Source organism: Bombus pascuorum, chromosome 13, assembly GCF_905332965.1.
Source record: "Bombus pascuorum chromosome 13, iyBomPasc1.1, whole genome shotgun sequence".
Classification (NCBI taxonomy): Eukaryota; Metazoa; Arthropoda; class Insecta; order Hymenoptera; family Apidae; genus Bombus; species Bombus pascuorum.
Window position 1 is genome coordinate 6,437,341 of NC_083500.1, and position 23,803 is coordinate 6,461,143.

The 23,803-nt window shown below is 31.5% G+C and overlaps 2 protein-coding genes and 1 long non-coding RNA gene across 3 annotated transcripts; 2 read left to right on the plus strand and 1 right to left on the minus strand.

Moving 5' to 3' along the window:
* Window positions 1-206: 206 nt before the first annotated feature.
* On the plus strand, window positions 207-2,932 carry LOC132913555 (HEAT repeat-containing protein 3). The gene is made up of 6 exons (XM_060971982.1): window positions 207-648; window positions 723-983; window positions 1,065-2,002; window positions 2,085-2,367; window positions 2,432-2,605; window positions 2,692-2,932. The coding sequence occupies exons 1-6, from the start codon at window positions 505-507 to the stop codon at window positions 2,800-2,802; spliced, it is 1,911 nt and encodes a 636-aa protein (XP_060827965.1). The 5' UTR covers window positions 207-504; the 3' UTR covers window positions 2,803-2,932.
* LOC132913556 (uncharacterized) lies at window positions 2,795-20,621 on the minus strand. The gene is made up of 7 exons (XM_060971983.1): window positions 20,385-20,621; window positions 10,452-10,768; window positions 6,042-6,112; window positions 5,544-5,802; window positions 4,941-5,069; window positions 4,575-4,851; window positions 2,795-4,480 (listed from the first exon to the last, which is right to left on the minus strand). The coding sequence occupies exons 2-7, from the start codon at window positions 10,643-10,645 to the stop codon at window positions 3,503-3,505; spliced, it is 1,908 nt and encodes a 635-aa protein (XP_060827966.1). The 5' UTR covers window positions 10,646-10,768; window positions 20,385-20,621; the 3' UTR covers window positions 2,795-3,502.
* LOC132913558 (uncharacterized) lies at window positions 10,767-13,844 on the plus strand. The gene is made up of 2 exons (XR_009659411.1): window positions 10,767-11,457; window positions 11,865-13,844. It is a non-coding gene; the product is annotated as an uncharacterized LOC132913558 (long non-coding RNA).
* Window positions 20,622-23,803: the final 3,182 nt, after the last annotated feature.

Below are 23,803 nucleotides of genomic sequence, written 5' to 3' on the forward strand. Positions count from 1 at the left end.
TCTCTTATTTTTTTACATTACTATAAGAATTGAATGTCATAGAAATTTAAAGACGGTGGTTACGAAAGAACAATTCTAGTATGTATTTTTTATTAAAGATACTATATAGACATTTATTTTATGATAATATAACCTTTTAAAAAATTTGTTCTTATTTGCATATATTGATACGTGAATGTAACTGCTCAATGCGCATGCTTCGCATAAAAGCCAAAAGAATTATGGGTAATTTCTTGCTACTTCACTTTAAAAACATCGACATAAATATGTGTTAAAAAAAGTATAGATATTCTATTCATTCATGAAATTCACTATACCAATGAGACATATTGATAACATAATCAATCATAAGAAACAAAATAATTAAAATTTTTTTTCGTTTCTGGTGAAATTATTGAATGAAAGGAGAGATAAAAATAGAACTAAAATACGTTCATTTTTAACAAACTTAACCTATAAATAATTTGTATCATTTGTATATTAATAAGAATAAATTAGTAAAAAATGGGAAAACAAAAGAGACAAAGAAGTAGACCCCATAAGCAGAATCCTACAGGACTTGTGTCTGTCAAAGATTTTGAAAATGAAGAGATTGAAAATGTTACGAACGAAGATCGGGAACGTGCTCTACAGAGAGTATACGAAGAGGTTATCTTACATAAGATATTACTGCTCCATTTTTTTTATATATAAAATTAACTGTGAATTTATTAATGTTACAGATAAAGTCTGTTAATCTGGAGCAAAAATTATCCGGATTGCAAGCAATTGAATTAATGTCATGCAATTCAGCACTTGCTGTGCAGATTGCAAAAAGTGAAATTGCTAAATTAGTTGGTCCACTACTTGTTGATAAGAATGTAGTTATAAGAGCTTGTAGTGCGAGTGCTTTAAGATATGTAGCAGATAATGGAAAAACAGAAGCACATACAAGTTTATTGAAAGATGATATTATGACTCCACTGTGTACTTTGTTGACGCAAGTAAGTTTAAAAGAATGTTTATTTCTTTCTATTCTATTCTATTCTATAATACAGACTAATGTTATTTTATATAATTTGTAGTATTATACAAATTGGCAACCAAAAGTTGATCATAATGGGAAAGGCAAGACAACTGATGAAAGAGAAGCTTTTATCCAAGCAGTCACATTACTGTGGACGCTATGCGAACACAGTGAATTTGCTATAAAATGTTGTAACGAAGAGGATATTGTTCCTATTCTGATAAAATTTTTTGATATCACTTCCTATGGCATAGAAATTGCAACAGTTACAATGCAATGTTTATTATCTTTATCAGAAAATAATCCTATTGCTGCTAGAAAGCTTCAGAGCTGTGAAAATATGCTTATTCAGCTGTTAAATGCAGAAATAAAGGATACTACTATTTCTGAAGTAGTATGTTTTAAAACTGCCCTAAGTGGCTTATTGATTAATCTGACTAATTATACGGAAAATAATTCTATAACTGTAGTGTGTGAAGTGATAAATGTACTTTCTAATGTACTTTCTATTGACTGTAAACAGTTATTATCCAATTTAACTTCAATTTTACCTCATGAAAAAAATGCTTTTTCAAGCAGTGCAAAGAAGAAGGTACAAGAAAACCGAAGGATTTTTGATGCACAGCAACAAGCACTAGAGATTTTAGCTAACTTATGTTCAGAAGATCAAGAAAATGAGAATGAATCTGATCTGGAAGATTCAGATTGTGAGACTGGAGGTATAGATGATGTTTGTATGGATAATAAATTGTACAAAATCTTCTCTCTCCCACTAGAAGTAGTGGAAGTATTTAATACTTGTAACATAGTAAGTAAAGTATGGGATAAAACTAGATTTGTGGATGAAGATACAATAGAAATATTACAACAAAATAAGGAAGGAAAGGACATCTTAAAACAAGTTCATAAACTAAAATGTACAGCTTATTTATGTTTAAATAACTTGATGTCAATTTTAGAAGCCGATGTACTTGGTGGCATGGAAAATATATATGGGTACAATACTCAAAATTTAATAACAAATAATATCCAAATTGTTGGAATAAAATTATTTAATTTGTGCTCTTTTTAAGATTAGAATGTGGATGGACATTGGAACAGTTGTCTTCAAAGATACAAGCCCAAACGATATTGAATTATTAGAGTCTGCTACAGCAGCTATGAGAGCAGCTATTCAAAGGTTATCAAAAGAAAAAGCAAACATTTTTAATCGGTTAACACTGGCTGACGTTCAACCAATGCTAAACGGAGAGCGTCAATGTCCAAATATGAACGTCCGCGTGAATTTGATACGAACATTAGGTACTTTAGCTTTGATTTTAATGAACAATGATACTCCCGAAGCTCACGAGTTAATTAAGGTAAGATTAATAGATTTCTATTGGGCTAAACAATAAATGATCTCTTACATTAATATTTTTTCAGCACGTGTCTACGTTTTTATTAGACATTTGTAAGACGGAGTTGTCGGTTTGGATCATGGCAGAATCCTTAGATACAATAATGGATATATATGCAGAAGACGATAGCGATCAGTTAGCAAGTGAAATTAAATTAGTAGAAAAGTTACACGTCCTGGCACCACTTTTTAAGAACAAGGTGCGATTCTGCCTTCAACTTGAATATTTAAAACTATAGGATTCATATATCCTGAATTCGTTGTTATAATTATATTTTATTTATAGATGAGACAACAAAGGAAAAATTTAGGAGACAATGTTGCAATAGTGTCTACAGTGAATACAAATATCATGAGGTTCATAAGGTACAAAGAAAAAAGAATCCGAGATCTTTAGAAGCCTTTTTGTTTTGTTCTGTTTTTTTTTTTATACATTAACATTGTTTTGTAAATTATATATACTAGTACATTAATGTACTAAATTAATATTTACAATTTGTAACAATAAAAGCTTTCTCTATCTCGAATCAACTAGTGATTAAATTTCATCGTCCTTGAGAAAAATTAATCATACAAATAGAGGCAAAAAATTCTGAATCCTTTTAAATAAAATTATCAACATGCGTTTCTCATAGAGAAGGAATAGCACAGACCTAGTATAGTTTTCAGACTTTATTCATCAATAAATCATCAATAAATAACAAAAGTGTTAAATAAACAAGAAATAGCTATGATCACATAATTTATCAAGGCTTCTTCTCTGTAGTAATAAGGCTCCAAATATGTGTAACCTTTTGAAGTATCTCGAAGAATAACATATTCCGTTCAAGAAACATTTCAAAAATAACCCTATCCTATAGCTATCTAGAAACCAGATTTCATGTGACAATTACACCTAAGACATACCTAAAGATACTTCAAACAGTCAGAAAATATTTTAAAGCATTAAATAAAGGCACATGTGTACACAATGTTTATACAGTCTTTGAAAATATATATCGACTAAGATCAACAGAGATACATATTCTTCTGTTTAATTTAGAGACCGAAAAGATTGTACAATTCCCTACAAGAATTTACCGTTAAAAATACAAACTTTAAAACGACTTCCCTCTGGTCGGTTCGAGGTACCTTCTAGTTTCATTTGAAGTTATGGTAGGTTGAGAATCGTTCCGAGTCAAAGCACTGTGCCTTCTGGGTTTTGGAATCGGATTCACATCTTCAAGAATCTCCGGTTTTTGTCTTATGGGCTCAGAAATGTGAAGCTCAATAACTTTTACTGGCTCTCTAGGCGCTATTGTAGGAACAGGCGAGCCGTTTAGTCTTACCACGTGAATGTCTTTCTGTTCCCTTGGCAATTCTTTAAACTCTATCTTAATTGCACCTTTGTCATTCTCGTTATCTACCATATTTTGAAAGAAATGCCTACGGTTCTCCTGGATCGAGTGTCTCACATTTTCTTGCAAATTATTCTTCTCATCCGACGAGTCCTTAGAAGCATTTCTCGTTTCTAATGCCTTTATTTGCTTTTCGATTTTCTCTATCTCATCTTTCACAGAGAAACTGCTGCTTCTGGACAACGAACTAGAAGAACTTTTCCTTTGCAGACAGACATTATCTAACTCTGACAATGAATTCACTTGGTCGATGTCTTTAATTATTTCTATATTTCCCTGAGAAGCTCTACGATACTCGACCTGAATTTCTTCCCCATCCTTCTTAACAGGTTTCTTAAAGTCTTCTTTCTGGGCAATCCTTTGATCCTCCGAAGTCGGGCTTTTTCGTTCTGCTATCTCTATTCCTACATCTTTTGGTTCTTTCTCAGTGCAAGTGTTCTCTTTATTTAGTATCTCTGTATTAATTTCCACAACTTCTGTCGAACTATTTTTTATTGCAGCTTCTTCGGATGGTTGTACGCCTTTCGGAATTGACACTTGCGATTTTTCTTTCACTTCGCTAAGTTTCTCGTCTAAATCCTTACTCTTTTTTGTCAGATCATCTATGTTTTCAGTAGCCCTCGCTATGTCCATCGGTTCCACTATCTGTAGTTCTATGTTAGCTTCTTCAGGAACCTTCTACAAAACATGCAACGAAAGATAAGGATTTTAATAATGTTCTAATTAATTCTTCTCTAAATGATTCCCTTCTTTGAAAGATTTACTGGCTTACTTCGTTTGTTTCCATATTCTCTGGTCGCCGTGGTGGTTGAGGCGCTCTCCGTTTTTTACGACCGTGCGTGCTCATCGTACTTCCGACAGAAACGCAGCTGTTTATCGAAAGATTCGACTTTCTAACCGCATCCTGAGAATATCTTTTAAACATGTAATCCCCGGGTACGTTCTCATTCTCGTCGCAAATCGTTACATCGCCCGATCGACTCGCTTCTTCCTCTGAATCCAAAGTATTCGCGTTCACCCTTTGTGACGACCTATTACCGAATCTTCGCCTAACAAAATTAAATACATTTAATGTAATAAATCATTTTCATCAGTTCAATAATTATAATGTAATATAGTATTAGATTTATATTCTTACAAAGGGGGAACAGGTGTTCTTTCCTGCACTTTTTCGCGGAGAGTCACACTTCCGTTTTCCCTTGGACTTTCGTTCTCGAAATTTAACGCTGGTAGTTTGTCTGTCGGCTTTGGACTTGTCTGACCAAACCTACGTCCAAAAATTTGATTAATATGTATGCTAATGTCATGTAGTCAACTTTTATCAATATCAATCACATATCCTGAAATTATTCCAAATTAAGAATTTAAAAAGTGAGACAATAATTACTTCTTCCACCCAATAAAGATAGATTAAATTTAACAAAGATCTATCAGTTATAGAATATTCCCGATAAATATACAACATTTTAACTTCATTCAACTTCAATCAGTTATTAATTACAAACAATGGCTATCAGAAAGTGGAACAGTTTTTATTTTTGAAGCCGATAGAACTTCCTCGTTTCTGTTCATTTAGTTGACGCAACAGAAGCGAGAGTCATAGTAGCGGTATTCTAATTTATTTTAAGCAATGTATACATATAATAAATATAACATTTAGCTCAAAGAAAGTTTCTACAAAATGACAATGGAATTTAGAAGCATATTAAAAATAGTATATGACAACGTAAAACATGTTCACCTTCGAGCTGGTGGTTTCGGTGTGAGATCACCCATAATGGATGTGGTGGTTTCCTGCGGACTCCCATCATAGAGTCTCGCAGGATCACCGTTAACAGTCAAGCTCGAACTGTATCTCGATGAAGAATTATCTAAAGTGTATTTTCTTCTTCTGGCTAAAGTACCAAGAGCTTCATCGAATTCCTGCTGATCTTTTGTCGGTACACGCTGCGGTACAGGTATCGGTTTGATACATGGTTCTCTTTTATAAGTGGACGAAACTGTTAAAAATCGAGTATTAAAATTAGGAAAGTATATTTTAAGCAAAAATAAAAATAATATTTCATTGAAATTACAATGACAATCTTGTATAAACCTCTTAAGACGCTATAATACCATTCATGAAGTCGTTTTTCAGAAATTTGTTATGGGTTAACATTTTTATTACAGCATTTTAATTTATAATTTGTTAATTTTATTTTGCATTTTCTTCTTTAATGATATGAGTTTTGATAGCAACCTGTGGTAATCGTGGACCTCTTTTCCTGAGCTTCTAACTTGTCGTCTTTCCGCTTGCCAAATAGCCCGTTCCTGAAAGCAAACAATGCAGACTAATGTAATGAAATAAACAGATTTACAACCATTAGTATTCGCGGTGCGTATTGTACTTTATATTCAAACGTATTAAGAGATCTATGTCACATTTTTATACTGTCAATTTTCTAAAACAGCGCCTTTTTGTGATTTTTTTAGAAGGGAAAGAAAGAAATGAAGTTATTGAATTTTGAGGTATGGTTTTATATATATTTAACGAATACAACAAAATTTTTTTTAAAGTAAAAAAAATTGTTACAGATTTCTAAGCCTATTTCATGGACTGCAGTTTTCAATCGGTGGGAAAGATCCATGTCGTAATTCTTGACCGAAACAAAAAACCAAAAAAGGATTAAATTATTATATATTTTTCTTCTCGATGAACTACAAAAAACGCAGAAAATAGTGTGAAATTAAAAATTTTGGCGGGTTTAAAGAAAAAATGTGTTTTATAAAAAATAAACTTTAGGGTGCTACAACAATTATTTAAATAAACTTTTTGACGAAGTTTTTTAGTTCATTCAGGACACCCCCTTAAACTACACATCTCGCAATTACTCTCAATTAAAAATTTCAAGACTGAGACCGCAATTATCCTTTTCGCTTAATAAGGATGGATTAAATTTAACGAAGATCTACCAGTTCTAGCAATTTTTCCTCCATTTACCTCCATATAATTTCGATTACATATTAATTACAAACGATAGCTACCAGGAGGTTGGACAGTTTCTAATCTCTGCTAATATTCTCATACTTAGCAAACAACGTTGATAACAAGATTTTCAATGAAAAAAATGTCGACAAATTATCTTAATATTTTAAATTAATCTTATAACATCCTGATTTGCTTTTGTATCTACTTCCTCAGAAGATAGATTTCTTCTGTAATAACTATCATTATTATATATTATGAATCACAATTTCTACGATCTCTAATTACAAATCCTCGATCTGACATACGTGAACCAATTTCGCAATAAATATATTTGTACAATAATCGCAATCAAACTAGTACAAGGATAGTTATAAAGTAAGGCATAAAATAGACTAGCATCATCAACTTGTCAATCAACGTCTCGAGTCCACGACGAATAGTAAACTATCGAGTTAAAGCGTTGTCATACGTATAATGAGCTGACGTCAAGAATATCATTTTCTTATTTTATTCAACGCTGAGAATATCAGTGTCGTAAGTGTTAAGAGGTGTGTACATTCACTACGACGATGACGAACAACAAATTTAAGTGCCGTTTCTTGATCTTTTCTTCTTGTACTTCCTGTGTCTATAACAGCAACGTCATATCTTTTAGCGATTTCAACACTCAGGTATTGTAGCTATGAACTGAAAATCATAGTATTGCAAGTGAATATTTTGAAAATTTGAATTCAGTCACGTATTTCAAATCTTAAATATATTATTTCTTCAATTTCATAACTTATTAAATTATATCCTTATTTATTGTTTGGTTCTTAATGGGATAACGTAATCTAAATCTTTGCTGGCTCCCACAGATGAATTTTAAGACGAACATCAAATCGAATATTTTGTTTCAGATTCTCCTTCAGTTATAATTTGAATATGATATATCAGAAAGAAATTGTTATGTAGGTATATAAAGATATTCATTCTCTATGCTTTGTTCCTTCGCTAAGATAAATTCAAAGACTGATTCATGGTCAAAGAAACGCTTCAGCAACTTTGGTATGACAGATTACGAAAGTCGACGGATAAGATTTTCTTTCCGTTCCTATATCTAGAGTATGCGAGGAATTTCTGTTTATTACACAGTAACGTTCAATTCGAACGAATAAGATCTTAATTGATATAGATTTATATGAGACTGTGTATAAATGTATATAAAAGTATAAATCATTTTTCTGAAACTTCAAATATTCCTTGTATTTGACTCCAGCATGAAACCACAAGAATCAAGGACATTAATATAAAGCAACTTTTCTCGTGAATGAAAAAGAGAAAGAAATGAGTGTATCTATTAAAGCAAAAGGTATTGAAACTTTGAAGATCCCAATGTTAATGATCAACAACGCTGATATTTAAAATTTCAGCTGATTTTAATCAGCAATCAGACCGGAACTCTTTCTTTCTAACGAAAATAGGAGGAGGCACCGCTTCGCAAATTAAAGACGGGTTTTTATTCAAAATATTCCATGCAAAATTCCAAGCGAACAAGCCTATAAAGAAAAGCATTGAATGTATCGAAGGAAAAATTAATATGCCATTGGAAGAAAGTAGAAAAATCGATATTATAACTGACAGCGTTTCATGGTTCATTACTTGAGCATAATTGCTGACTCCTGTCCGCTAAATGATTAATAGCTTACATACAAAAGCTGATCCATGCCATTATCTAAGTTTCTGTGGGTCACCAGCAGACTATCCTTTGGATGATTTATAGGTTTTCTGACACATCTTTCCTCGACCTTTTCATGGAAATAAATTGACCAAATATCGACATGTAATATCCAATATGTGTGTTTAATAACGTCCTAACTTTATTTAGAAAATTATGTCAGTTGTTTGCTTTTGAATGAAACGGAAGTTGTGATCAAAAATGATGTATGTTAATTTTAATTCTTCGATGATGAACCGAACTCCACTTTGGTCTTCTGATAATAAAAAATTCTAATCAGGATTTTAAAAAAATGACAATTTTGATCTTTTAGTAACATAAGCTTTTTGATTTTGAATTTTCAATAAGAAAAATTTCCGAGTGAATTTTCTCACATATGATATTTATAGGAATAACTCGATCTCCTCCTGAAAAAGAAATTTATATCTAAATATAGTTCAAATTAATTTTAAAAAGCGTACTAATTTTTCTTTAGGCTGTAGCCTGGGTCATAAAATTAGATTAGATCAAGAATAGAGATTAATAAAGTCCAGAAAAAGCACACTAGATCGATATCTAATGCTGTAGTGGATTTCATAAAAGTGAAATTAAGATAATAACGCTGGGTAATATTGGCTTAATTTAAGAAAAATTGCAGGAGATCGATGGCCTCGATAGGCTACTGAATTTTCCACGCGATGTCGTAAACTACATTATATATGAAACGCGTAAGAAAAATTGAACTTTCTATTCCTTTCTATCAAGCTTTGAAATAAATTTGCACTTCAAAGTTCAACGTACTATTATTTTAAGCTTCAGTTAGATTATCCTGCATCTGATAAAAGTAACAAGTCATTGATACGTATTTATAACATTGATACTAAAATAATATCAATTACATGTACCAAAGAGTCTTCCTATGGAAAATTTCATTTCATTTAAACTGACAATATAAATCTCTAAATTATAAAATCACTTTATAATTATCCATACTTCCTTTGTGATAATTTAGATAAAATTGCCTTGCTAATTAAATTTAACATTTCAGTTTCCACGAACTATAAAGAGAAATTATAAAAACTCATAAAGACTACAGAATGTTTTTCAAGCAAAGGAAAGCTGTTGTAAACGAGGAAAAACTTAATGAACAATTTGTGAGCATCTAATTACGCAGTAAATGTGCGTCGATTGTAGCCTCAAATAGAAATTGTAAAGACCTTTTGGACGGGAAACAACCTGACGTCGATTGTCTAGTCTACTACGTTAGATTCCTTCTTATTTATGTTCTTTGGATGACAGCCAAATGCAGATATCTAACCGCATACGATTCACGCGTGCATTTCGTTTGCGATGCTAAGTTCAAGTTCAATAAACTTCTGGCCGAACCTTTCCCAATTTATATTTGAATTCCACGCACTATTTCAAAAGTAGAGTTCTAATAAATAACGCAGGATCGTTTAAATTCTACTGGAATTTTGTTTTTTGACGAGTCCCCACTTCACTAAAAATCTGCAACATATGATGTAACTTTCGAATTAAACAGATATCTCGTCATATTGAAAATGATATTATTATATGTAATGTCTAGAAATAGAATCTTATTCTTAGGAAAGAGTCACCAGTTCTACTTTTGCATCACTTTTCTCTTCCAAAAGTTCATTCTATTCTATATCTTCCATATAAATGCAGATTTTTTATATTTTATTAACAATAAATTTTGTTAATTTATTCTTAGAAACGAAAGTAACTTAGCAGAAAAACCAGCCGGATCATTTTGAGCTTCCATGAATTTAAAAAATGAAGATTCAAGCACAATAATGATACAACATTGTTTGTTTCAAATAATAGAAGATTATTTTTCAGCTATTCTTTTCAAGATATAATAAAGAAATATGAAGAAAAGAATATGGATAGCCAGATATTTCTAGTGTTTCAAGCAAAGAATTTTTTAAGCATGCTATGGTAGAAGTAAAACGTAATAGTACCATGTGCCTTTGATGGAGAAGCTATTCGACCTTTTCTTCCTGCTTCTACCAAATGTCCAGAACTTGTGTTTTGAGTCCTTGGTCTTCCCATCGTGATAAAAGTAAGGCTGCGCATTGGTGATGTCATCGCTGAACGGATTCAAATGTTCCGGATAATCGTGGATGGAAACGCTAGGACGTCTCGATTGCGACATGATTCACCGCGTTTCCCTTTGCAGGCTTTCGGGTTTTGTCTCGATTGATAGCGTGAAATTGTCGCGACGTCGCAACGGGATTTACCGATTTCTCGTCATCCTCTCGTTCGCGACTTCGTCCGCCTAAAAATATAAGACAAACCTGGTTATTTTTATTTGAACGCCGTGTGCACTTCTCCAAGACTGAAAATGAGATACTGTACGGACAAAATTATGGTTCTATTTCTTTGGTACAGTGAATATTTTTGGGAAATAATTTGTAGGAAGTAAAGAAAAATTATCTAGGGAAATGAAAGAGATAATAGTGGCTAATTTCAATCACTTTAAAATCTTTGTCAATGGAATGTGAAGTGAAACAAAAAAAAAAAAATTGATACGAATAAATTTTAAAAAATATAAAGAACAATAGTGAGCATTTTAGTTACTTCAAAAATTTTCGATGAATTACGAATGGAGGTTGAAGGGAATTAAGATGGTAGAAAAACAGATAAACGTTCCAGAATTACTTAATTATCAGAATGTTTGTGTTTTTCAGATAAAACCAATCGAGATAATAAAAAGTTAACTAAGAGTGAGTAATATTCTTCTTGGAAAGTCAATGATCTTATCGAGCGATCTCTGCCAGAATAGGTGGTAACTGCATTAGTATATTAAACGATACAGTTATAATTATGGAGAGAGTAACTGTCAAACAGCGGGAGCAATTTAATCTAGTAACAGCACCGAAAACATCGCGCATCGTGAATAAAGTCCAGATTTATTTTTAACATATTACGCAGACCTGATTCCGGGAATATGTATAAACGGCCACAGTAAGTTGAACTTATTTTACGCAAACTTCCATTACAGATCGACTTATCAACAATTGAATTCTCATTATTCTTCAAAATGAAAATATCCATAATTCTTTGAAGAGTGATGTTTTCTTCACGACTATTCTTGATTATTTGAAGGAAATTATCGAACCTCTTCTTCCTATTATTCATTTTATAAGATTCTAGTAAAAATATCTTCCCTCTTCTATAGTTTATCTGGAAAAATTATTGCATAAAGATTATCATTCTTTATATTAAAGAAATCTTCGCTTCCTCGCGGCCTTAATTTAAAATACCTTAGGAGGAAATTTGTATTTTTATTTATCTTGTTATATAAACATCTTCTATCTTGACACCATTGCTCTGTTATCACTGTATTATCTACTGAAAATAACAAATTCCAGCATGCTACCAAGTAAAATGTGAATTCGATGGATTTCGATGTTGAACTGAAAAAGACAACCTGAAGAGACTAAGACATCTGTCAACGAAGATGAATAAGAGGGAAATGATTTAGAGACCGAGTTGCTCGGGTATGCCAATTGTCGATTTAAATCGAACCAATTGACCACTATTGAGTAGTAATGGTTACAGAAACAAGTCCTGGGTTAATTACTATTGAACTGGGATATCCACACATCTGTCGTTTATTCGGTTAACGGAAGGAAAAACAAGATTTGTAATGCTAAAAAGAATTAACATCTGTTTCGATTTATTAAAGTACACCACTAAAGGAATTAGAATATGAAATTAGTTTCAATGGAGAATAGGAATTTTTGAAAATGTTAAAAGTGTGTTAAACTATTATGGAATGCGTTTACCTAAAAGATCCATTATATTTATACTTATGCATTCTGAAAATATAGTAAAACACGAGCCACCGATGATCACGTGTTAAAAACAAAAGAAAAACGCAAATGAACTTATTACTTGGTCTAATACTATTTACGTGGCAGAATAAATAAGCATTTCGCTCTGTGAAAATTTCTCTATTCGAGACATTCTTATTAATTTGGATAATATACAGAATGTGTTACGTTAACCCAGTTAACCAGCCGTCTAATCCTACATTACGAAAATAGAGAATGTAGTAAAGTTTACGTAATCCGCCCTGCTCGATGATGCATCTTAATTACCACGAGGCGAGCATAATTTCATTATTCGCGTGTTCTTTCTTTACTTTGCGTCGAATTACGTGACTTACTACCCTGGGATCGTTTGTTCTTCGCTTATGTCGACGAAACGATATTCCTAGCTTTTCTATTCTGCGAATTTAATGGCGTGAGAAATAAAAGAACTTTCGAAAAGAAAGGTAGGAAACAGATGTTGAAACAACATTGGAAACATCACTCAAAGACAACTAACGAGTTGCGAAGCCTTAAGTCTTTTTTCGTTTTTGTAACTGTCATTTAAATTGAATTTTTTCTACTATACTGTTTTTCTACTTTACTACTAATCAAATAGGTAGACTACGGATGTTTGTGCACTTATGGGAGATTTAAAAATGTACAAATATTTATACGAAATGCAAACACGTAGTATACAAAAGTACGTAAAATATGCAAAGTAAAGCGTTCACTGTTATACTTGGTGGATAGAACAAATTTCTATATAGGTTCCATTTGTTTAGTTACATTCAAAGCAATATCAAAATGCATAAACATCCGTTGTCTAATAATAATACATACTATACCAAAATAATCTAAATTTTCTTTAATTCTATATTTCAATTTCCTCCAGTCCTAAAAAAATATTCCAACTTTTTTCAGAAATATTGAAAGATCGTCATTCGTCTCTCCATACGACCTAAAATTTTACTTCTTTAGCAAATCGAAATATTCTTCAAATAAATAGATGAATTTAGTTAAATAAAATTTCTTTAATAGAACTAGAGGAGTTCGTAGAAAAAGAAACATAAATAAATGAATTAAAGTATGATAGACATATTGTATAACGAGATACAATTATATTTCATTTGCAGTCTGGTTACCTTCTCGGCATCAAATAAAAACTTTTCCATCATGAATAATCATTCGGTTCATACGGTTTCCCAAGCAGAGGCAGACCTGCGCCACAAATCGCGCATCCTTGTCGGGTAATATCGGTAAGTAACGATTTCAGAAGAAGATACGGGGTAAATATCACGTGAACACTCACGAACAACGACTAACGAACGCAATTAGTTCAATTAGCTCATTGCAGTCGCTGTTCATTTCTGATCTGGAGCTCGTTGATGGACTTGCGTCAGAAACGTGGTCAAACAATCTCCAACGAAGAATTATGGCATTCACTTTCAAGTAATCTGAATTTATTGCAACCTATTTTTTAATTTAAATACAAACTAACGGTGCAAGTGTAAGATTAATAAAGATTCTCCCGTCAAATGTTGAACTCTTTTTAAACTGTGACACAATAACAGTTTCTCTGTTTTCATAGAAAATTTTTTTTCACACATATAATACTAATTGCACCGAAGGACGGTGCAGTTTGCTAATTGAACAAACTGTTTCACACGAGAGAATGACTATGATAAAACACAGAAAATATTTTCATTTTTTAAACAGCCTTAATGATAAATGATACGCTGGTGTAAATGTCCCTTCTCTGATATATATTGTTTCAGAATTTGAATTTATTATATTTATAATTTAGAAATTTACGACCTATAGATTTAAGGTTTTGAAGTTTCGAGTTTGTAAATGCTGGATTTAAAAGTATGGCAAAACTATAAGTATAGTATTTTTAATTTTAAGTTACTATGTATCTAAAAACAAATATCAATTATAAAATATCAGGGATATATTTTGTCATATGTGACATGTTTCATTATTCATCGATTTCTTGTTTATCATAATATGCGTACCACATGTAGATGCTGTCATGTCGACATTCACAAGTATCACACACAGAAGCAGTCGCGACGACATTTGAATTTTGTATGTGTATAGTTAATTATTTGTCTCCATTATCGTTTGAAGAAACAGTGTTGGTATCATTTAAATCATCAATCTATTTTTAGCTTTAAAAAAGCTTATTTACCTTGTCAGGTCTAGCCAGCTATTCTTAAAATATAAAACAAAGTGACAAGAGTGTAGAAAATATCTTTAAATAACTTTAATATTTTTTAACTCCAAATCTCTCAATTTCAAACCTATAAAGGTTTCATTTTTTTTTTTTTTTTTTTTTTTGTATTCTTCTAATAAACCTAAACTTTGAGTTTCCAAATCTCTAGATTGTAAATTATTCAAAATATGTGATTTCCAAGATTCTCATCCCTAAATTTTCAAGTCTGAGACTTACAAATCCCAATATTTTTAATTCTAAAGATACATTGAGCACTTTAAACTCTTCAAGCTTATATAATACACAAAAGAAACCATGGACGATCTTATACAGTCAGTTCATTTGCACCTTCACGCATTATCTACGACTCAAATGCCACCAGTACAAAAATATCATGCACTTCCCAGTAAGAAACTCGCGGAACATCACCTTGTAGGCGAATTAGCAACTCCATTCTCTTTACTGCTTACAGTATACAGTATCTATCAACAGGAAAAATACTAAAACCCAACCAAGAATCTTAAATATAAGAAATAAGAAAATTCTGAAGAGTGAACGTAACTTCATGAATTTTTCAGACTGCAACATTTTCAGATCAAAATATTCCACTGATTCAAAAGTGGACAATAATTTCAGAATCGTACACAGAGGTGGAAAATAATTTCAGAATCATTCTTAATTTATCTCGTTAACTCATTTACTGTATTTATTAAAATATATGACTCTTTATTATTATATACGACTTTTTCACCAAAAGTAATAATAACTAAACAGCGGATACCTATGCAATCATGGAAAATATAAAAACTAAAAATGTATAAAGTATTCATACAGGGCTTCCTTTCTTCGATCACACTCGAAAAATATAAATCTTCATGAATATTCACAGTCTGACGATGACTATTCTAACGTGCAGCCCAATGCTTTATTTAACTGTCTGATAAATTTTGTTAAAAAGAGAAAAATCCAACTATCATGTACGTCAATAACGAACGTGTTAAGGAATGAGACGTAAAAAACGAGGAAAAGAGATCGGTTTTGTAGGATTTTGTGGTATCACAGAAGAGGAGACGGTACTCTGACTTTCTCCGCGCAGCACAGACACTATAAAACTCAGCCAAGTATTTTTGGAATCTCGGACGATCGGTCGAAACCATTTAATAAATGGTACACCTAAGAGAACTGTGCTTTTAAAAATTTTAAATTGCTCTGAGGGATGAAACGATCTTTTTCTTTCAAATTCAATCATGGTGAATATTATTAGTAATACCGATATAAGAAACGGCACGTTATATTACTCATGAAACTTAATGACTAGTATAAATATAGTGGGTTAACTACGGTCGAGATTTATCGATCAGAATTTCAGCTTCGCGTGTCACGTAACTGGAACAGCGTTTTGTCAATGTCTGATCGTACACTGATTCCATGTAAATTTCTGAGGTGTGCAGAAGGTATTTCTACCGAATGCGTTCTGCTTTCATAATAAATCCTATTCAGATCCACGTGAATTACACTGAAATAGATAATTCCATAAAATGAACTTCATAAAAAGGCATTGCTTTTCTTAAATTAAATAGATCCCTTCTTTTATATACCCTAAATAATCTAAGAAATAATTGTAGATACAAGGAAAATATAGAAATATATTTCTTTCCTGAAAAAATATATTTCTATATTAGTTTTAATAATTTAAAAGCTAATCAGATATAAACAAATACAAAAAAGTCCACTAACAAAACTAGAGTAAAATGTCTATTGAATAACTTGATCTAGAAGAATCAAAGAATTCGATACATTTCAAATTCCACCAAAAATAATTTTATATCTTACATGCTTAAGAAGTATGTATACATATAAAAACAATATAGAACTATCAAAATGAGCGAACTTACAAGTACTGGAAGTAAAGCTCGTCCTTAGAATTAAAGTTTGATTGGATTTTCAATATTACAAAGAATAACTGCGAATGTAGATCGAAAAATGAGATTGAGCGTAGAGAGCAGTGTCGAGAATGTGAGAGCGTAAGATGAGTTAGCGTTAAGATTCGATGTAAATTAGTCACAAATTAACTTGACTTTGTCCAAGTTGCCCTTCCGCTTAAAACGGGGGAACTCTTGAAATGATCGCGAATTAAACTGTCAGATACGGCTATTAGTAGATCTAGAAAAAGCATCTCCATTTTAAATCGCCACAAACGAATCGCGAAACGTGCAATACTACGATTTCCACAGTTCGCTATCACGAAGATCTAACCATCAGAGGAAACTTGCACTCTCTAAAGAAAATTCATCAGATCGTTTTTCTTTTTTATATCTTTCGTCGCTACTTTCTGTTACAAATTATAGCTCACAGCTATAGGTTTTAAGATCTGAGATTATTTCTTCGAGATCCGAAAGAATGTTTATATAGGTGTTCACAGTAAATGTATTAATCTATTTTTATTATCTGTATATGATATATAAAATGACTATATAATCGAGAAATACAGAGATAACAGAGTTCTGAATAAGAAAGTAAGATGAGAGTTGAAAGTAAAAAAATAATTGAGCAGCTTTTTAGAAAAAGGGCTCATAAGATAAGATTGTTTAGATATTTTAAAATTCGAAATTCTTCTAACTTATACTAAATAGAAAGCTCGGTTAATGGTAGATTTGTCCTATCTGTAGCTCTCTTCATAGCGTAAAATTATTATAGAAGAATCTTAATATTTTATAATAACATTTCAATACGCTTATATATACATGCATACAACACATTAACTTGACTCGAGCGTTTTTTATCATTTATCATTTAAAAATACTTCGATGTAGTTACAATATCAATATTGCGAAAACAATTCTGTAGAATCTGATCGAAAAACCTTTCACTGAAAAAGGATAGAAATCTACGTCATATCTTTTATCTAAATCAACACAGAGAAGCTACATACGAAGAAAGGACCTTGAACATTTTTGAAAGAAAAAACTTATCTCCATGTCTTACGAAATTAAGCTTCTGTTTCTGATCGAAACCTTGAATGCTCTTTTGCATTTTTACTGACTCTAAAATCGAGTCACGTGGCCTTCCCCATTTACGAATGTAAGTTGCTACTGGAATCGATAAAATATGTTTTTAAGAAGATTGTTTGGACGTTCTAAACCTTGTTCACGACCTCCTTCCAACAGATCTATTAGGTTCCTATTTTTACATGTGAACAAGGTCCTCATTTCCCAAGGAATCAAACTTCTAATGTTCTTAAAATAAACTGAGTTCTCTCCATATTATTTTTCTTTAGGAACATTCGAATTTCTTAATCTCTTCCACACAACCATTCTGTTCTTTGCCTAAAAATGAAGATAATATTAGCGTCTCAATATGTTACATAATAATTTTAGAAAATTGAATATACGGAATTGATTTGATTGTTTTTATAGTATCAAACATTACATAGGAGGAAAAAGAAAGTAATCGTTGATAGTTGAGAATCTCTGGCATCCGTGACTCGAGCTCATGGCACCGGTTACCACGAAATACTGCAAGGAACACGTTTAAGGATAGCATAACCCGTAGATTTTACGATTCCACCTTCCAAGTAATGCACGGAAGTACCAATCGATACTTCCATAATTACTGACAAACACGAACGAGTACTATAAAACTGGCGAAAAAGGAAAGAAAAACTATATCTGGATCGTCTTTCGAGGAATAAGTTGTCGTTCAATGAATCGCGATATTTAACGCAGAATCATTTTCAAGTAATAAAGATACGCCGTTCAGGTGTAAAAATTGTTCACAATTTGCAAATTCTTTGTCTTTAGCGCCGAATAGTCAATTAATTTGCACTGATTTTTTATGATATTTATAATGCATAACAAAAATACTCCTCGCAAATACAAAGATTAAGAAAAATTGAAAGAGAATTAATTAATTCTGCTAATGTTTATAATGAGCTATTATAATATATATAATTACTGTAAATAATTAAGTACTTTTTGTTATATACTTAGATCTCTATTGTAAATCTTTTTTCTATTTTATGTGATTCTCACTATATCTATTTGTAAAAATAAAAATAATGTTGTAGACTTTTTGAAAGATATGTGCGATTGTGTATGAAAAATAATTTTTTAAAAGTCATCGTTTTTGTGTGATAAAAAAAAGGCGGATACAATTAGTAGCGTCTTGTTTCATATTATATTACATGGTACTTTATTTTTCCAGTCATTCATTGAATAATCTTCTGTCATGCTATATTGTGCGATTTTTTAAGGTTAGTTTCCAATATTTTCCAAAATTTATATGATTGCTGCTCAGATATCCTCTACAAATGAAAATTAGAACAATTTAGAACACTATACGGGTTGCCTAAACAAGAATTTTATATTTTTATACACATATTTTTTAAACCCTAAATTAATAATATTACGTTGATGGGTAAATTTTGAAATAAAATAAGAACTAGAACTAAAACGCACATTTACGAATATATAAACATCAAATAAAAGAATTAATTTAAATTTTCAACTCGTAATACCAACTAAAGATTAAATTAAAAAACAAACGCTAAAATGGAAGTAAAAAAATGTTTAATGGTCACCACAAACGAGTTTTAAGCGTTTATGTTATATGCGTTTCCGGTTGACAGTAGTAATCGCAAAAAATACAGCAATAATCATCAAGATAAAAATAACGCTTACCGAGCGGTGTTTGCGCGCGAGCCAATCGAACATAATGTCAGAAATCGATCACTCGAACGAAAAAGGTCGTAAGATCAACGGAACCCGAAATCTGGCCAGCTAAATTACATACGTCATGTAGGTCAGTGAATCGTAACTCGAAATAATCGTGCATAAGTTACACATTATGCTATAGTGGTCACGTATTATGCATGCATAACGAAAAAAAAAAAAAAAGAAAAAAGCGGTTAAGACATCGTATATCTTTGTCTACTTAAAACGTTCAAACATCAACCTTGTAGTATTCATTCCTAATAAAAATTCGTTAATTGTTACTATTATTATTTTATTTATTATTTATTAACCCATTATAAGTAGACTACGGATTTTGATGCATTTATAAGAAATTTAAGATTGCAAAAATGCACATAATATCTAAAGCAGATATACATAGTATTCATTGTAATATTCAGTACAGTATTTATTACAGATACGATAGTTATTATAATGTTATAATATTCAGCATTTCTATTAAAATTTCATTTATTCAATTAAGTTTATGGAAGTATTAATTTTTACAAAAATAGGTAGTCTAGTTATACAAAGACAAAAGAAAATCATTCCTGAAATACATAAATCTTATTGCGTACTTTATAATTTCGTCATGATTGTTCAAAAGTTTTTTCTATTATCTTTATGATATTCGATATCGTCTACAGATTCGAAGCGTGAAGATTTACATACCGAGATTAAAGAGCGACGCCATGATAAGCGTTTTTATCGCGAAACGTATCCACTTGGAGAAATACATATGTCGTGACACATCAACGCAACAATCAAATCCTTTACGCTAGCTGCGCTTCATTGATTCGTTGAATTTCTTCTTGTCTTTACACTATCGCTATATACATGTATAATAATATTAATTTTGCTTTAACTTCGACTTACTTACATTCGATAACATTTAAGAAAGAATGAATGAGTAAGTACGAACTGTCACACTGAACACGAGTCTCTATTGCGATTAAAAACAATTCGATCGAACTATCGATTGTAACGCAGCGCGCAAATAACGGTTCGATCATCGATACTTGTTTCTTGAATTTTTGCAGACAATAAGAAATTCCTTTAAATAACAATATCTCAAAAGATGTAACAATTATTATATGATACTTAAGATATGATCATAGTTAAAGGACTTACGTAAGTAGGTTTAGGTGGCGAGGTGTTGAAGTGAGACAGGTGTTCTTAGTTTCGACTCAGCTGGTCCAGGTTCTATATGGAATTAATACACACTGTTTTAGACACTGATTTGGGCAACTAAAATGAGAGTACACACAAATAGCACCACAGCGTGGAACACAATTCACAAGGAACACAAAACCATCATATCACGTTGGAGTTCGCCGGGCGACTGTGACGAACTGCAACGCGGTCGGAGTTGTTCGACAAACTTCGCGCACTTTCGAACCGCGCGGCAAACTTCGCGCCTTTCCGCGTATTCTGCATCCTACACGTATGATTGGTCAGCATATTCGCGGCTAATTTAAACGTAAACAATGCAAAAACAGTAATTGTATTAGTTTGCATTTGCATTTTGCAAATACAATTTTATTAATTTTAATATTATATTTCGGACTAGTCTAAACACTATATATGTGTGATGTATGGCATTTCATAATAGTTCTTTAATAACAAAAAGAAACCTAATTAAATAATGCAGATTTTATAAAATTGAAATTTTTCCTTCAATTTTTGCTATTGTTTAAGAGATATATTGCTTCATATCATAAATCATTGTAATAATAAATACGTATGCTGACTAATGCTAATTGAATGCATGTATTACTATTACAGGCTTACTGTTTACGTAGGCGTTAATGGAACGTGCATAGAAAGTCGTAGGAGAAAAAATGCGGTACGTAGGCAAAGCTCATTCTAAAGTTCCTATCTTTTTTTGGAGAAATTGCTTTACTAATGCAATAAGATTTCCTTATATCAGTCACTGATTAATTTCAAATTACTTAATGAGTTATTTTAACAAAACTAGATATGCAATTATAGTAATATAACAAGAACTTTTTAAAATACACGTCCGTGTTTCTTTATATGCATTTCCTTTAATCAAGCGACTGCATTATTTAGAAAATATGTAAACTACTTTTAAATGAAATTTCAACTGAGAATCTAGTTTATCATAGCAGAGGTTTCATTCGCAATTGCAATGTTAACATTGATAGCACAGAAGCCAAGGATCGAGCTAATCTTTCTCAGTCATCGGTTATCGTGTCGATGAATAGGAAAAAAGGAAAGTATACTAACGCAAATAAATATGATATCGTGTTTCGCTGGACAACCAGCGTATATATTTTCATCAATGACGATAACGTAACATCTCTGATTCTACGTAATAAAAGATTGCATCGCTAATAATAAGAAGGCAAATAAGAAAATGTACCTTGTAAGAGAGAAGCTGTTTGCAGCCAGTAGCAACAGCATAAAATATTTCAAAACCTTCCATCTTTTTTTGCCGGCGAGGACTTATTACGACGCTCAACAAGACGATAATAATGTTCTATCACCATTACTTTTAATAGCAAATTCACTCTGGGCAAAGGAGTAATAAAGATATACATCCCAAACAACGTTCTTTGTCCTATCATAATTTAAAGGATAGAGGAAACACTAGCTTTATCTCTTGTACTCTACCTCGATTGAATTCTCCACGGATGATATCGAATCAATGTGATAAGATACACTTTATCAAAAAGTAGTTTGCTTTTGACGCAATATTTACGATGACCCGATTGCAGATAAATAATAGCATGTCGCGAAAAATGAGATAGATTGATTTTTGTCGTACTAGAATCGTCCATTAAAAAGCGGGAGTATCTATAAAGTAATTTTTACATTAGAATCGTTCGAATATAATCTTATTCTTAATTTGACAATAAAGCAAATATTAAAGAATATGATCGTACTTTTTAATATAGTAAGACAGATAATAGAAGCAAGGTGCAACCGTGAATCTGTTGAAACCATTCGGACTCTATTATAGTATAATTCGTGCATTGTACGTGCGAATAATGAAGACGCCTTTCAACAGCAACCGACCAAATGAAACCGTCGATTGAAAGTAATTATCAAATGATCCCGATGCGGAATGATATAGAAAGTTCATTGTACAGGAACCTTTTATCATCTAACAAGCCAATCGACCTAATAACGTGACTCGAATAACCAATTGATAATCGTAATATACGTTATTTATTTGTCAACTGTTTCGTATTTTATAGAGAGAAACATTGTTATAAATTTACATGTAAATCTATGTTTCCTTCCTTTTTTTAAATTAATAATTTGGTAGATTGTTAAAAGGCGTCTTAGTATATTTTTTATCTCGTTGACACATATAGCGAATGTTTTTGATGCATCCTAGTTGAAATCGAATTACAATGTGTCGTGATCCATCTTAATAGAACAATTCGCGATGCGACCTATTTACATTGTCTTGGCTCAAGTACACGCAGCTGCGCTAAACTGCAATTTCTATTGTTGCTTACACCTCGAAAGATACCATAGTAACTGAAAAAACAAAAGAAAAAATATAACATATTAATGGATAATTACAAATTGAATTATTTATTGCGAGCTTCAAACTTTTGAAGAAAGAAAGAATTCGATAATAGTAATCGATCAACGAAATTTTAAGGCTTTCTTCTTTAATAACGGACATTTTCTTTACAAAAAAGTTCATTTTTTTATATGGTAATTGAATAATTATACTAAATAACGTGCCTTAATAAATACCAACACTTGGATAAATTTTAATGGATGCATGAAACACAATGATATCGGTCGTGGTGCAGTAATTGTTATGTAACACCGGTAGAAATTGACACTCAACTCGTGTGTGCATGAATACGTGACTGTGTCGACGCATGAACGACTGGCTATGCAAATTTAACTGCAGGAAGATCCGTTTGTTAAATGTTCCGAAGGTCTTACGTTAACCTACGCAAATTTTTTAACCTCCATGGCATGAACATCTGGAAAAGACGCAACTTTCGTGTAACAATTCTAATTTCAAATTAAAGTAATAAATATTTGTTTTTCTGATTGTTATACTATATATAGTTTATGTTTATTTATTTTGAATCCTTCTTTTTTTACTTACCTTATATTAAAACTCAAAATGATGAACTTTTCTAAAATAATTGCCTTTGATATAATTTAAAATTTTTAATTCGAAATTAGGTATAAAACTTACCTGTAGATGTCACTGTAGTTTGGTACCGAACCTCATAAAATAAGAAATCATTAACATATTTGCTAAAAACATTTAAAAATTTGGAAAAATCTATAATATTTCAATTATTGCTTAATGTTGAAAAAATCATCAAAATCATTTCAATCTACTAGTTAGTTAAATCAAAATAGTTCTTAAGAGAATTCTATATTCCATCGCATTTTCAAAAAGTCAGGTCCAAACGAATAATATCCTATCAATTTACTAAATTCGATTTATTAATTATAATCCATAAATTTGATTATTGCGTTATTATTAGATGTTTTATTTAAAATTTATAAGAGAACTTTGTCTTTTGAGAGAATCTTTTACA